The sequence below is a fragment of the Lampetra planeri genome, chromosome 9 (assembly GCF_965212315.1).
Source record: "Lampetra planeri chromosome 9, kcLamPlan1.2.h2, whole genome shotgun sequence".
NCBI classification, from domain to species: domain Eukaryota; kingdom Metazoa; phylum Chordata; class Hyperoartia; order Petromyzontiformes; family Petromyzontidae; genus Lampetra; species Lampetra planeri.
In genome coordinates this window covers 4,877,043-4,889,437 of record NC_136115.1, presented here as the reverse complement: position 1 = coordinate 4,889,437, position 12,395 = coordinate 4,877,043, and the positions used below count along the sequence as shown (strand labels likewise).

The following is a 12,395-nucleotide window of genomic DNA, read 5'->3' as shown; positions in this document are numbered from 1 at the left end:
AACAACAGCAGCAGCAGCAGCAGCAACCAAACAACAACAACCAAGAAACCAAGAAAGCAAAGCGAGACCCGGTTTGGGTGTCACTCCGCTGCTCGCGTCCGCGGTGTCGCTACCACGTGGAACGAGCGACTTGTCAGATGGTGAGCGAGACATAGCGAGTGGTGGTGGTGCAGCGGTCCCGGGCCTCCCCTAGGTCGACTCGGCCTCAAACGAGTCACCTGGTCGCGGTGTTGTAAATATACGTCGCCAATGGGGGAGACAAAGGCGGTCGGGCGTGGTGGTGCTGGCCACTCGGTGCTCGCTAACAGCACTTGCCCCTGCAGTCTGTTACAGGCTACACGGGGGATCTTTGTCTTTGTAGTATGTCTGGAGGTGCTCGCTAACAGCACTTGCCCCTACGGTCTGTTAGAGGCTACACGGGGGATCTTTGTCTTTGTTGTATGTCTGTAGGTGCTCGCTAACAGCACTTGCCCCTACAGTCTGTTAGAGGCTACACGGGGATCTTTGTTGTGTGTAGGTGTTCGCTAACAGCACTTGCCCCTGCAGCCTGTTACAGGCTACACGGGGGATCTTTGTCTTTGTTGTGTGTCTGGAGGTGCTCGCTAACAGCACTTGCCCCTGCAGTCTGTTACAGGCTACACGGGGGATCTTTGTCTTTGGTGTGTGTCTGGGGGTGCTCGCTAACAGCACTTGCCCCTGCAGCCTGTTACAGGCTACACGGGGGATCTTTGTCTTTGTTGTGTGTCTGTAGGTGCTACTCGCTAACAGCACTTGCCCTACAGCCTGTTAAAGGCTACACGGGGGATCTTTGTCTTTGTTGTGTGTCTGGAGGTGCTGGCTATCAGCACTTGCCCCTGCAGCTTGTTACAGGCTACACGGGGGATCTTTGTCTTTGTTGTGTGTCTGGAGGTGCTTGCTAACAGCACTTGCCCCTCCAGTCTGTTACAGGCTACACGGGGGATCTTTGTCTTTGTTGTGTGTCTGGAGGTGTTCGTAACAGCACTTGCCCCTGCAGCCTGTTACAGGCTACACGGGGGATCTTTGTCTTTGTTGTGTGTCTGGAGGTGCTGGCTAACAGCACTTGCCCCTGCAGTCTGTTACAGGCTACACGGGGGATCTTTGTCTTTGGTGTGTGTCTGGAGGTGCTGGCTAACAGCACTTGCCCCTGCAGCCTGTTACAGGCTACACGGGGGATCTTTGTCTTTGGTGTGTGTCTGGAGGTGCTGGCTAACAGCACTTGCCCCTGCAGTCTGTTACAGGCTACACGGGGGATCTTTGTCTTTGGTGTGTGTCTGGAGGTGCTGGATAACAGCACTTGCCCCTCCAGTCTGTTACAGGCTACACGGGGGATCTTTGTCTTTGGTGTGTGTCTGGAGGTGCTGGCTAACAGCACTTGCCCCTGCAGCCTGTTACAGGCTACACGGGGATCTTTGTCTTTGTTGTATGTCTGTAGGTGCTCCCTAACAGCACTTTCCCCTACAGCCTGTTACAGGCTACCCGGGGGATCTTTGTCTTTGTACGGTGCGAAAGAAGTTCCACGTAAATGTGTGCAGCGATTCGCGCGTTTACAGAGATATCTCATTAATAGTTGACCGTGCAGGTCCGCAGCGTCATCAATAATCATGAGAATTTGGTCATTCTGCTGCAAATGAAGCGTGTTGTGTGTTGTGTTGGTCAGGCTGCGTATTATCACGCAATTTTGCACATTGGATGTGTGCATGATGGACTTTTTTCGCACCGTACGTAGCCCACCGTGCTAATCGGATGTGCCACTAGGCCTGTCATTTTTATAAACATACACTTCAGTACACTGTGTATTACGTAGGCAGTACATTTTTGCACTGTGCAGTGTAGAGTGCTGTGTATGAAATTAATGCAGCCCAAATCTGTCGTGACAGTGATAGGATGGCCTTAATTAATCCAGTAGTGGATAGATCATGGCTCGGGGTGATGATGATGATGGTGTTGGTGAATGTGATTTGATAAGGCACGGTGGGCGTGCCGCAGGGAAACTACAGTGGACCTAAAAAAAATCACGGTCATGCTGTGACCCATTTTACAGAGCCCTCAAAACTGCTTTGTTGTCAACTGCAATTGCTGCAATGTGTTATGCTTCTTCCAACAAGTAAGGAATTGCCCGGGCTTAAAATCACTCGGTGTATTGCCAAGTAATAATAATTATCATCGTCAATCACGAAAAGACATGCATATCCATCCATGTCAACTGCTAAAGTGTAACAATAACCATTTAATCAACACGACTTTCAACTGATTGTGTTTTCAATAAATCGCTGCGGTTTTGCTGTGAACGCTACGGTTTTTTTTAGATTCAGAATCTTTATTTAGCCTGGAGGAATCCGATGAGCTATGAAGCTACTGATGACTATTGTATGTAAGGTGTATTGGCATATATGTCTACAAAAGTCACGTGGACAGAAAAGTAATAGATCACGACGTTTCGATCGCAACACAAGCAATCGTCATCAGGTGAAACAAACAGCAGGAGAACTGATGACGTACGTCGCCTGATGACGGTTGCTTGTGCTGCGATCGAAACGTCGTGATCTATTACTTTTCTGTCGACGTGACTTTACCGAAAGGACCAACGAGTATGGGTTCCTGCAGTCACGAAAGCTTCAAATAAAAAAAGACATTTATTTTTGGGGGGGAGGTGGCATTTTTTTTGGAAGGGGGTCAACACATTTTTGATCGACTTTTTACCCCCACGTCTGGGATGGGGGGGGTCCACTTCATGTAACTTTATTTTTAATTCAGGCCTTTTCAAAGGCTCTTGTAATTTAGTTGAAGGACAAACGGAAGGCCGGGATTTTATACTCGATGTCCAGTATTGGGCGGGTCAGAAAGTTACAACAGCAAACAAGGCAAAAATAAGTAATATTTTTTTAAACTTTTTTTTAAAACACGCTTTTATGAAATGTACGAGTAATGGAAGAACTCCAAGACTCCAGGAAGTGGCCCCGAAACTTGCCACAACGTCAGTTGACCGTGGACAATTAGACCCAAGCCGAAACATAACATATAAAAAATAATATTTACAAATATATATTTTTTATGATAGAATATAGATAGTATTGTCATCAGTATGACATAAGTATACCAAGTTTGCAGTCGATACCACATTGGGAAGTGGATTAAAATTTAGTTACAATATTTGAGGATACAACAACGACGACAACACCAACGTGAGTTAAATGAAAGCGTGTAAAAACGATCGGAGTGTAAAATAGAGAAAATTGTAAAGCAAGTCACTAAAATTAAACAAATAAGCAAATTAATGACATAAGTCCGATTCACCAAGATTGGGCAAGGCAGCAAAAGAACTCAAACTAAAATTTGCAGCACAATGCCTGCAGTGTTACATTGCACGTGTGCAGTACACTCCCTGTTGACCATTCGACACAAACTGCACCATTGATAACGAGGTCACAGGTCACGGGGGCCATGGAGAAATCCGTCTCTCTCGTTTTTTACCCTTTCCCCCCCCCCACCAATTTTTCAAATCCATTGGGCGGCTGAGTCCTGCCGATAGGGGATTGGTGCTTGTGAAGGGGGTGTGAGTGCAGCGATCAACCGGACAATGACAGCGGTTAGGAATTCCTGTTTGCTCGGCTGATTCTGACCACCCCATCCCGAGCCAACCACCCTCCCCTGCTCCTCCTCCTCGAGGCTATATTTACATTTTCAGATGCTTACTTTGTTTTCGACCAACGTTGAACATGATGATGATAATAATAATACGGGTAGAATGCTTCTACAGGCATTTGTTTAGTCTAAATAGCAGCAGGTTTATCTGATTACGAGCACTTTCACGATGAAATCCAGCAACACGAGTTTGATCGCAAGGCATGGTAAACATCAGTGGCGAGTGGTTTCCAAACTAAACTATTTTTTATTTTACCAGGTAAGGCCCACTGAGCTATGTAATTCTTTTTCAGAAGCGACCTGGCAACAAATGATAGCTCAACGAAATGGCTTAGCATGTGGAAATGTACAGCAGCCAAATACTCTAAATGCACGTTTATTCTAAACGTGGAGGGAAAAACGGGAGGGCCCATATACAAATCCACGCGACCACGGGGGGAGAGAGACATACAAACTCCAAATATACAGCAGGCGTCATGGTCAGGATCGCACCCACAACATCCTTAATACCAGGCGAGGTAATTAACATCTCACCACCGTGGTGCCGGGTAGAATGCTTCTACAGGAATATATTCAGTCGAAACAGCATCAGGTTATCTGGTTGTGACCACTTGCTCTATGAAATCCAGAGTTTAATCGCCAGTCATGGGAAATATCCGTGGCAAGTGGTATCTAAACTAAACTATTTTTTTTTTATTTTACCAAGTAAGGCCCAAAGAGCTATCTTGTTCTTTTTCAGAAGAGATTGGGCCACAAATGATAGCTCAAAGAAGTGGCTGATGTGTAAATTTACAGCATAATCAACGTTTTTGGGTTAGATCGCGTTACTTATAAATGTGTCGTAACCCTCCACCACCCGACACGGCCAATCAGCAAAGAAGTGTCACGTTGACAAAAGACAAATAGTTCACTACTTTAGCCCACCGGTGTGTTGAAGCGTGAAACCACAACATTTACAATTTTTGAGTACGACATTTCGCTGGTAATTGCATCCAGCATTATCGGGCAATCGAATTGCCCGGTGGGCTAAAGCAGTGAACTATTTGTCTTTTGTCAACGTGACACTTTTTTGCTGATTGGCCGTGTCGGGTGGTGGAGGGTTACGACACATTTATAAGTAACGCGATCTAACCCAAAAACGTTGATTATGAATAATATTGGTCGCGAAAGCCTACGTGTTAAACTAAATTTACAGCAGCCCAATACTCTAAACGCATGTTTCTAAATGTGGAGGGAAAAACCGGAGGACCCGAACAAAAATCCATGTGACCACGGAGAGAGAGACGTGCAAACTTCAAATATCGGAACCGGTCCCAGGTCCCCTTCTTTACCAATCCACGCTGAGCAGTTTGGTGAAGTATGGTCAAACAACTACCAACACCAACATACCATCGAGAGGCCTTCATCCAGCAGGGGATCGACGAAGCGCTGTGAATCATCTTAACTTTCTGACAGTGATAATAGGTTCTTTACCCTCATGATGTAAACCCAGAGCCCTCATTACTCTGATAGTGCGTTGTCTTTGAATTGTGCACCTTTTTGGCGTCTTCTGGTCGAACACCGTATGAGACTAGTAAGGAAAGCTGTCTCTGGTGTGGACCAAACACATTCCTGCGGAGGGAGCTGGTAGGAATGTTGAGTTGCTCGGTCAATGGCCAGGGTCAACGGCGGCGTGGTGTATTCCGCAAATATGCCCGACTGTGAGGGCGGGCACAAGCCGGCGTGAGTAGGTTAAACGTTGAGTTTTATAAGGGCACCACGGGGTGACCAGCCCCTCCCCACCCAGCCCCACCCCTCCCACCCTCCCCACCCAGCCCCTCTCCACCCTCCCCACCCAGCCCCTCCCCACCCAGCCCCTCCCCACCCTCCCCTCCCGAACCTAGCCCCACCCTCCCCACCCAGCCCCTCCCCACCCTCCCCTCCCCATCCAGCCCCTCCCTCCCCACCCAGCCCCTCCCTGCACGACGGACGGACACAATAATCCCCTGTGGGCTGGTGTAACCAGGAGGTTTCTACCAGTATCAATTTCAAGGACAATGCATACATTATCAGAGTGTGTTTTTGTTTGCATTCTGACTGCAGGTATTGTGGTCTATGCAAACATGACTCCTTGTAAAAAAAGAGGTTTCAGTTTTGTTGCCAGATAAAAGAGTAAAAACCTATTATTATATTTTGCTACTGGCAAAGGAGGCTTCATGATGTTTCTGACAGTGGTACGGTACTGCCCATTAATAAGCGCGTAGTGATAATATAACTTTCACAGTGATTCATGAATAAGCATTTAATCACAATAGCTTTTTTGTCAAAGAGATCTTGGCGTATCAACTTTGTGTTGTTAATGTGTGGGTTATGCTTTGCCAAAGGTTCTACTCTGCCAAAAGCTAACAAAGACTTGTGTGTGGTGTGTAGCTTGCAGAGGACAGTTTGTGTGGGTACATTAACATATCTATTGCGATCTCTATATCTTTCCACGACTTGCGTGTGTGTGAGTGTGCCATGCCCCAGGTGGTGTAATGAATGGTTAGCACGCCACGCTACAAACCCGGCGACCCGAGTTCGTTTCACGCTCACAGTCAACACCAATGACGATTATCTGAACCGGTCATGTGCCTCCCCTAGGTCGACTCAGCCTTAAATGAGTACCTGGCGCAGAGGGAGACAAATGTGGCCGGCCGTGGTGCTGGCCACCCACCCCCTCGTGTGCCGTGCCAGCCTTCATAGGTGCTCGCTAACAGCACTTGCCCCAACACTCTGTTAATCGGTTATACGGGGGTCTTTGTCTTTATTTGCCATGACCCAGGATGAAAATTCCTTGGTACTTAATTGTAGGGTGGAGACCGGTTGCCTCATTCTGTGGGTACGCTGGAGTGGGGAGCAGTGCTGTGGTCATTCATGGCAGCGTTGCAATCATGCCGGTCACTCAAGTTGTATTCCTGGTCATGCACGTCCAAGTAGCATGAGGCAACCTTAACCAACTTCGATATACAATTATCCTGAATATACACCTGATCTCATGAGATCTTGGAAGCTAAGGAGGGTTGAAACTGATTTGCATTTGGATGGAAGATTGGAAATCTCGCATGGTGGCGAGATGTTAACTAACTCGCCTGGTATACAGGAAAGGTTGTCGGTTCTATTCCGACCCGCACGCCTATTTATTTGGAGTTTGCATGTTTTGCCCGTGGTCGCGTGGATTTTAGAACCATGCGTTTAGAGTATTTGGCTGCTCTAAATTTACATACGATGAGCCACTTCGTTGAGCTATCATTTGTGGCCAGGTCGCTTTTCAAACAGAGCTTTGTATCTCAGTGGGCCTTACCTGGTAAAATAAAAAAAAAATCGTTTAGAATGGAGTAAATACCAAGTTGTGTCGGTTTGAACGTTCAAAGTGATCAGGAAATGCTAATATGGTAATGGATTCTTGAATCCATCTATGCAGAGATTCGAGTATCACCTCCACCTCCACCTATGGGCTCACCAGGTGCTCCGGTTTCCTTCAACATCTCGACTGATAGAAGATCATTCATGCTCAATTTTCCCTCTCTGGCACTGGGGTTTCCCTATTCATGGGAACCCGGGGCATCATAAGCCTCAGAGTCTTGATCATCATAACCAAGCTGGCAGCCTCCCCAGTGGGTCATGCACATGCCCACAGGAGAGTAGCTATAACGACGGCTTTGCACACACCCGGGGCAGACTGATGGAAATCACGGCAACAGCTTTTGCACATTGGCAATCTTAACATGGAATGAACGGGACGACGCTCACTCTCGCCGCGGGGCTCCAAACTTCACGCTCTCGTTTCTTTTTCGTCCGCGTGCCCCGCAGGCTGGTCGGCCAGAGCTGCTGGGTCAGGCCGAGCGCGAGGGAGCGCTCCCCGAGTTAACCGCCTCCGGCTGGCTCGTGCAGGCCTCCAGGGATGCCCTCCACAAGGAGTTTCTCTTCAAAGATTTCAACCAGGTGCCCCCCCCTCCGCCCGCGCCACCCTCCCCCCACCTAACCATTTACACTCCGGTATATTTTAGAATACCTCCCTCAGACATTTATTTCCTCTAAGTAATGTCCTGTTTGTGTATTCTGCATTTCACATTGCGCAATACTGCACTGCAGTGCCGGATTAAGCTTGTGTGGGGCCTGTAGCATAAGTTATAAAGGGGCCTTAAATAAAACAAAAACACGTAAATATTTAAACACAAATTTTTCACTTGCATAGTAAAGTAATTGTATTTTTTCATTTGCTATACAGCCAGATCATACGACAAATCGCTAACCTTAAACACCCAGTCGTTCATAAAAGTTGAAGGCGATGTAGTACTATAGTAATAGAGCAAGTACAGAATCACTGAACCGGAATTAATAGCTTGAAAGCATTTAGCGCGGGGCCCTTGAAAGTACGAGGCCCGTAGCATATGTAGTTACTTTTGCTACTAGGATAATCCGGCACTGGTGCACTGTATTATTCATAATGCTTAAGTTTGTCTCCTGATGGCTCCTCGCTTCTAGGCATTTGGATTTATGTCGCGGGTCGCTCTTCAAGCAGAGAAAATGGACCATCATCCAGAGTGGTTTAACGTTTACAACAAGGTCAGTACAATAGTGCATTAATCATTCCGGAATGTATTGTGGGAGAGACAAGACAGATATTCTTACCAGACTGTTAGGGCAAGCACTGTTACCTAGGAACCAAAGGTACACTACTGACGATGCGCTCCCCAAATTTCACCAGGCTCACTGTTCATGAACTCTTGGAAGTGCTTGCACAAAGGATAGTAATATCTCATCCTGTGTTCTTGGAATTTGAAAGTCAGCACAGCGCACGAGTGGGTAGTGTGACCAGCACCACGCTCTGCCAGCTTTGTCTCCCCAGTGGCGATGTTTACGCACTGGACCAGGTATTGATTTAACCCCGAGTCGACCGAGGGGAGGCCCAGGACCGGTTCGTATATTCGTCACTGACATTAGCCGTGAGCGGGAATCGAACTCTGCTCGCCAGGATTGTAGCAGAGTACACTAACCTTAACACGATCGCTGCCGTAACCCTCCCCGAATACTCTGGGCGAGAATACACACGCTCTGTCATGCATCTCTCAGTAACCCAAAATCTCCACAAGATTTACAATTTGAGTACGACGTTGTAATTGATGGGTTTACAACGATGCTCTAATTAAGACCGGAAGCAGGTGGATTGCTTCACTATTCGGGCAAATCGCCCGATGATGCAGGATGTTAATTACCAGCAAAACATTGTACTACTCAAATTGTAAATGTTGTGGATTTACTCTCCAACGCATCGGTGGGCTGAAGCAGTAACTAATTGGCGCGTCGTTTACGTGACAAACCTTACTGGCTGTGTCGGGTGGTGGAGGGTTACGACAGATTTATGCTTACGCGATCTAACCAAAAAAACCTTTATCATGAATGACATAAATTATGATAATTGTTTTTTACCCTTCTATCTGGCAACAAAACTGACACCTTTTTTACAAGGAGTCATGTTTGCATAGACCACAATACTTGCATTATGGCTGCAGGTATTGTGGTCTATGCAAACATGACTCCTTGTAAAAAAAGGTGTCAGTTTTGTTGCCAGATAGAAGGGTAAAAAAACAATTAACATATTTTTTACTGGCAAATGAGGTTCCAATGCAACATAAATCATGTTACGGCTTGTGCAACCTCCGCTGGTCCCCCCTCTCCACAGGTGCAGATCACTCTCAGCACTCACGACTGCGGGGGGCTCTCAGAGAGGGACGTACGCCTCGCCCGGTTCATAGACAAAGCCGCGGCCTCAATTTAAGCGCGACCCGGCCCCCTCGGCCTTGTCTGTCCGGTGCTCGCCCAGCTGCATTGGCTTACGGTTACCGAACGGATATGTGATGAGGTCGCACTCATTACACACACAGTGCTTGCCACGAATGAACCACAGTACCTTGCTGATCTCGTCAAAGAGCATAAACCCTCACGCGAACTCCGGTCATCCTCGCAGTAGCGGCTTTTGGCTGACCATCGAACAAAGATGGTCGCTGCTGTCCGCGTGCTTCCAGATGCGCTTCTGCAGCCGTCTGGAACGTTCTTCCTTCCAATGTTAGGAAGCCACTGGAGCTATCCACTTTTAAACCTCGATTGAAAACTAATTTTTTTTTAATTGATTTTTGTGTTTAGCTTGTTGTCCTTCCCACGCACCTCCAATTAGCACGATTGGCTGTGTAAGGTGCGAAAGAAATTAAACGTACGTACATACACACACGGTACTCACGCCAAGGTCCGCACCAGATGAGACGCAGGAAACTGCTGAACCCTCACGGTGGAGATCGAGGTCATCTCATCCGCTGCCACCGAAGCCGCCACATCTTGCCATCGCTTCTTTCCACCTACCGAACGCCACGCACCATTAGTCAACACATCGTCGGCCAAGGTTTTTTCGCGTACGGTTGTCTGCATTTTTCATTTGATTCGAATTTGCGGTGTGTGAAAAGTGTGAAAGGGATACCAAATAAACGTTTCTAATCGTGTGCAATTCTCGTCATTATTGTAAATATCCGGTGACATACCTATTCTAAGTCAAATGAAGATGCTATTTACACTTCACTGTTTGTAAGCACTTTAAAAAAATATGTTGGAGACTTAAGTTTAACACGGCGTTAGAAAAGTTAAAGGCATGTCTACGAAATGCGAAAGTTACTTATACTGCGCTGTTTAAAATATTGACCAGCAGAGATTGCCCTGCTCTGCAACACGTGCTCATGAACAATCAATGGCGCGGCACAGAGGATATCCCATGAGATAGACCCCATTGCTTCTTGTGTTTAGTTTGTTGTCCTTCCCGCGCACCCTCGATTAGCACAGTTGACTACGTACGGTGCGAAAGAAGTTCAACATACGGTACATATATGAGCCTCTGCCGCTTTTCCAAGATGCCCTTCGAAGAAGGGACGTGTACATTTTAAGAGTTACCAAAGCAAGCGATTACTCCATTGTAACAGCACGTGGTTACTACATACAGCAGTATTTGGTTTGACAAGCTTGACCGCTTTGAAATATTAGTCAAGGCCAAGCATGGTGATGAACAACACATCCCAACTGCCAGTTTGCGCACTCGGCTGATTCATTCAGCGCAACAAAGTAAAGGAAGACGAGTCATGGACGCTTGCATGCGTTCCCCCATTGCGTCGTCAGAGCCCTCGCGTGGCTAGTTCTGTGGATTTGTGGTTGTTTTTTTCAACGCGTTAGCTCAACAGCGGCCTCATGTGGACACACAAGGGGTGATGAATGTGAGAAGAACAACGTGAAAATTAAAATGGAATGTTGGACCAAGATTGGTTCAACGGTATCAACCACACGTCAACGCTCGCCCAACGTTCCATGGTTAATGCGTAAGGGATTTTAATCGGAATCTATGACGTGTGCATCATTTGACGCCACGGTGGCGAGATGTTAACTACCTCGCCCGGTATGCAGGAGGTCGTGGTTTCGACGGCCACCCAGACGCCTGCTGCTATATATTTGGAGTTTGCGTGTGTCTCTCTCTCTCTGTGGTAGCGTCGATTTTTCTCCAGGTCCTCCGGTTTTTTCTTTCCACGATTAGAATCAACAAGCGTTTAGAATATTTAGCTGCTGTAAATGTGCACGTGATAAGCCACTTCGTTGACCTATTATTTGTGGCCAGGTCGCTTCTGAAAAAGGAACCGTATATCTCAGTGGGCCTGACCTGGTAAAATAAAAAATTGTTATGTTAGTTTTGTAACGTGTCGCCACTGTTCATTGTCGATTCTAGCAAGAGGTAAGTGTGCCAAGAATCTGTGGCTTTGGAGTCGTGAGTCCAACTAGGATAGAACCAGTCCCGTGAGATGGTGGCTGCACGCGGCCTGTGGAGGCAGCGAGGGTTGTTGGATCACCGCGTGAATGTTGAGAAACTCCGTTCCTCGTGGGCGTTGAGGAGGGCCCATTCCCTGGTTCACCAGAAGGCAGTACAGCAAGTGGATTAATCGCCACCTGTTTCCATCTTTACGGGGATTGAGTGTTGCCCCCTCGCACACATGCGTTTTCTCCGGTTGTCTCCCACTTGTATAATACACATTCAAATAATAACCCAATGCAGGACTCTCCTGAACAAAAAAATACATTATTTTGTCTACGTCTCTATTTTGTACACGTGTATTTGATCTCGTCACATCCGTATTTGTTATGCTGCCATCGCGATAGGATTGTATACATTGAAAGAGGGAGTCTCAAAACTAAAAGTTCTGCGAAAGAGGACCCCAAATCGGTTACCAAAGTTCAAAGTTCATTTATTAGGTATAGCCCTGTGAGCCATTCGGCTCTTGAATCGGGTGCAACCGCAACAAACAAAAAACAAAAACATGAACAAGAAAACATCTTAAAGTGGCTATGTGCAAACAGAAAATCCAAGAAAAGACAGCAAAATATTGCAGAAAAAATCACCGTACACCAACCCTGTGCAAATATCCCAGTGGGATGCAAGTCAAACAACATCAACAACCACAAGACAACTTAGATTAAGGCCATCAGTCTAACTCTGTACTACAACAAACAAACATGGCCAAACCAAAAAACTTTTCGAAAATCACCAAAATAAGGCCATAAATACAATGACACAGTGGTCATAGGAACTGTGACCGAACTTTCACAATAAACGACGTAAAAAACAACATGTACTACCAAACTCTGCAGCCATAGCTGGCTGCCTGAGTCACTCCACAACAGTAGGAGCA

The 12,395-nt window shown here is 46.8% G+C and overlaps 1 protein-coding gene across 1 annotated transcript; it reads left to right on the top strand.

Moving 5' to 3' along the window:
* The first annotated feature begins 35 nt into the window (after positions 1 to 35).
* Positions 36 to 10,175, top strand: LOC144720600 (pterin-4-alpha-carbinolamine dehydratase 2-like). The gene is made up of 4 exons (XM_078597456.1): positions 36 to 140; positions 7,492 to 7,623; positions 8,167 to 8,247; positions 9,365 to 10,175. Exons 1-4 carry the CDS (start codon positions 138 to 140, stop codon positions 9,458 to 9,460), a joined length of 312 nt encoding a protein of 103 aa, XP_078453582.1. The 5' UTR covers positions 36 to 137; the 3' UTR covers positions 9,461 to 10,175.
* Positions 10,176 to 12,395: the final 2,220 nt, after the last annotated feature.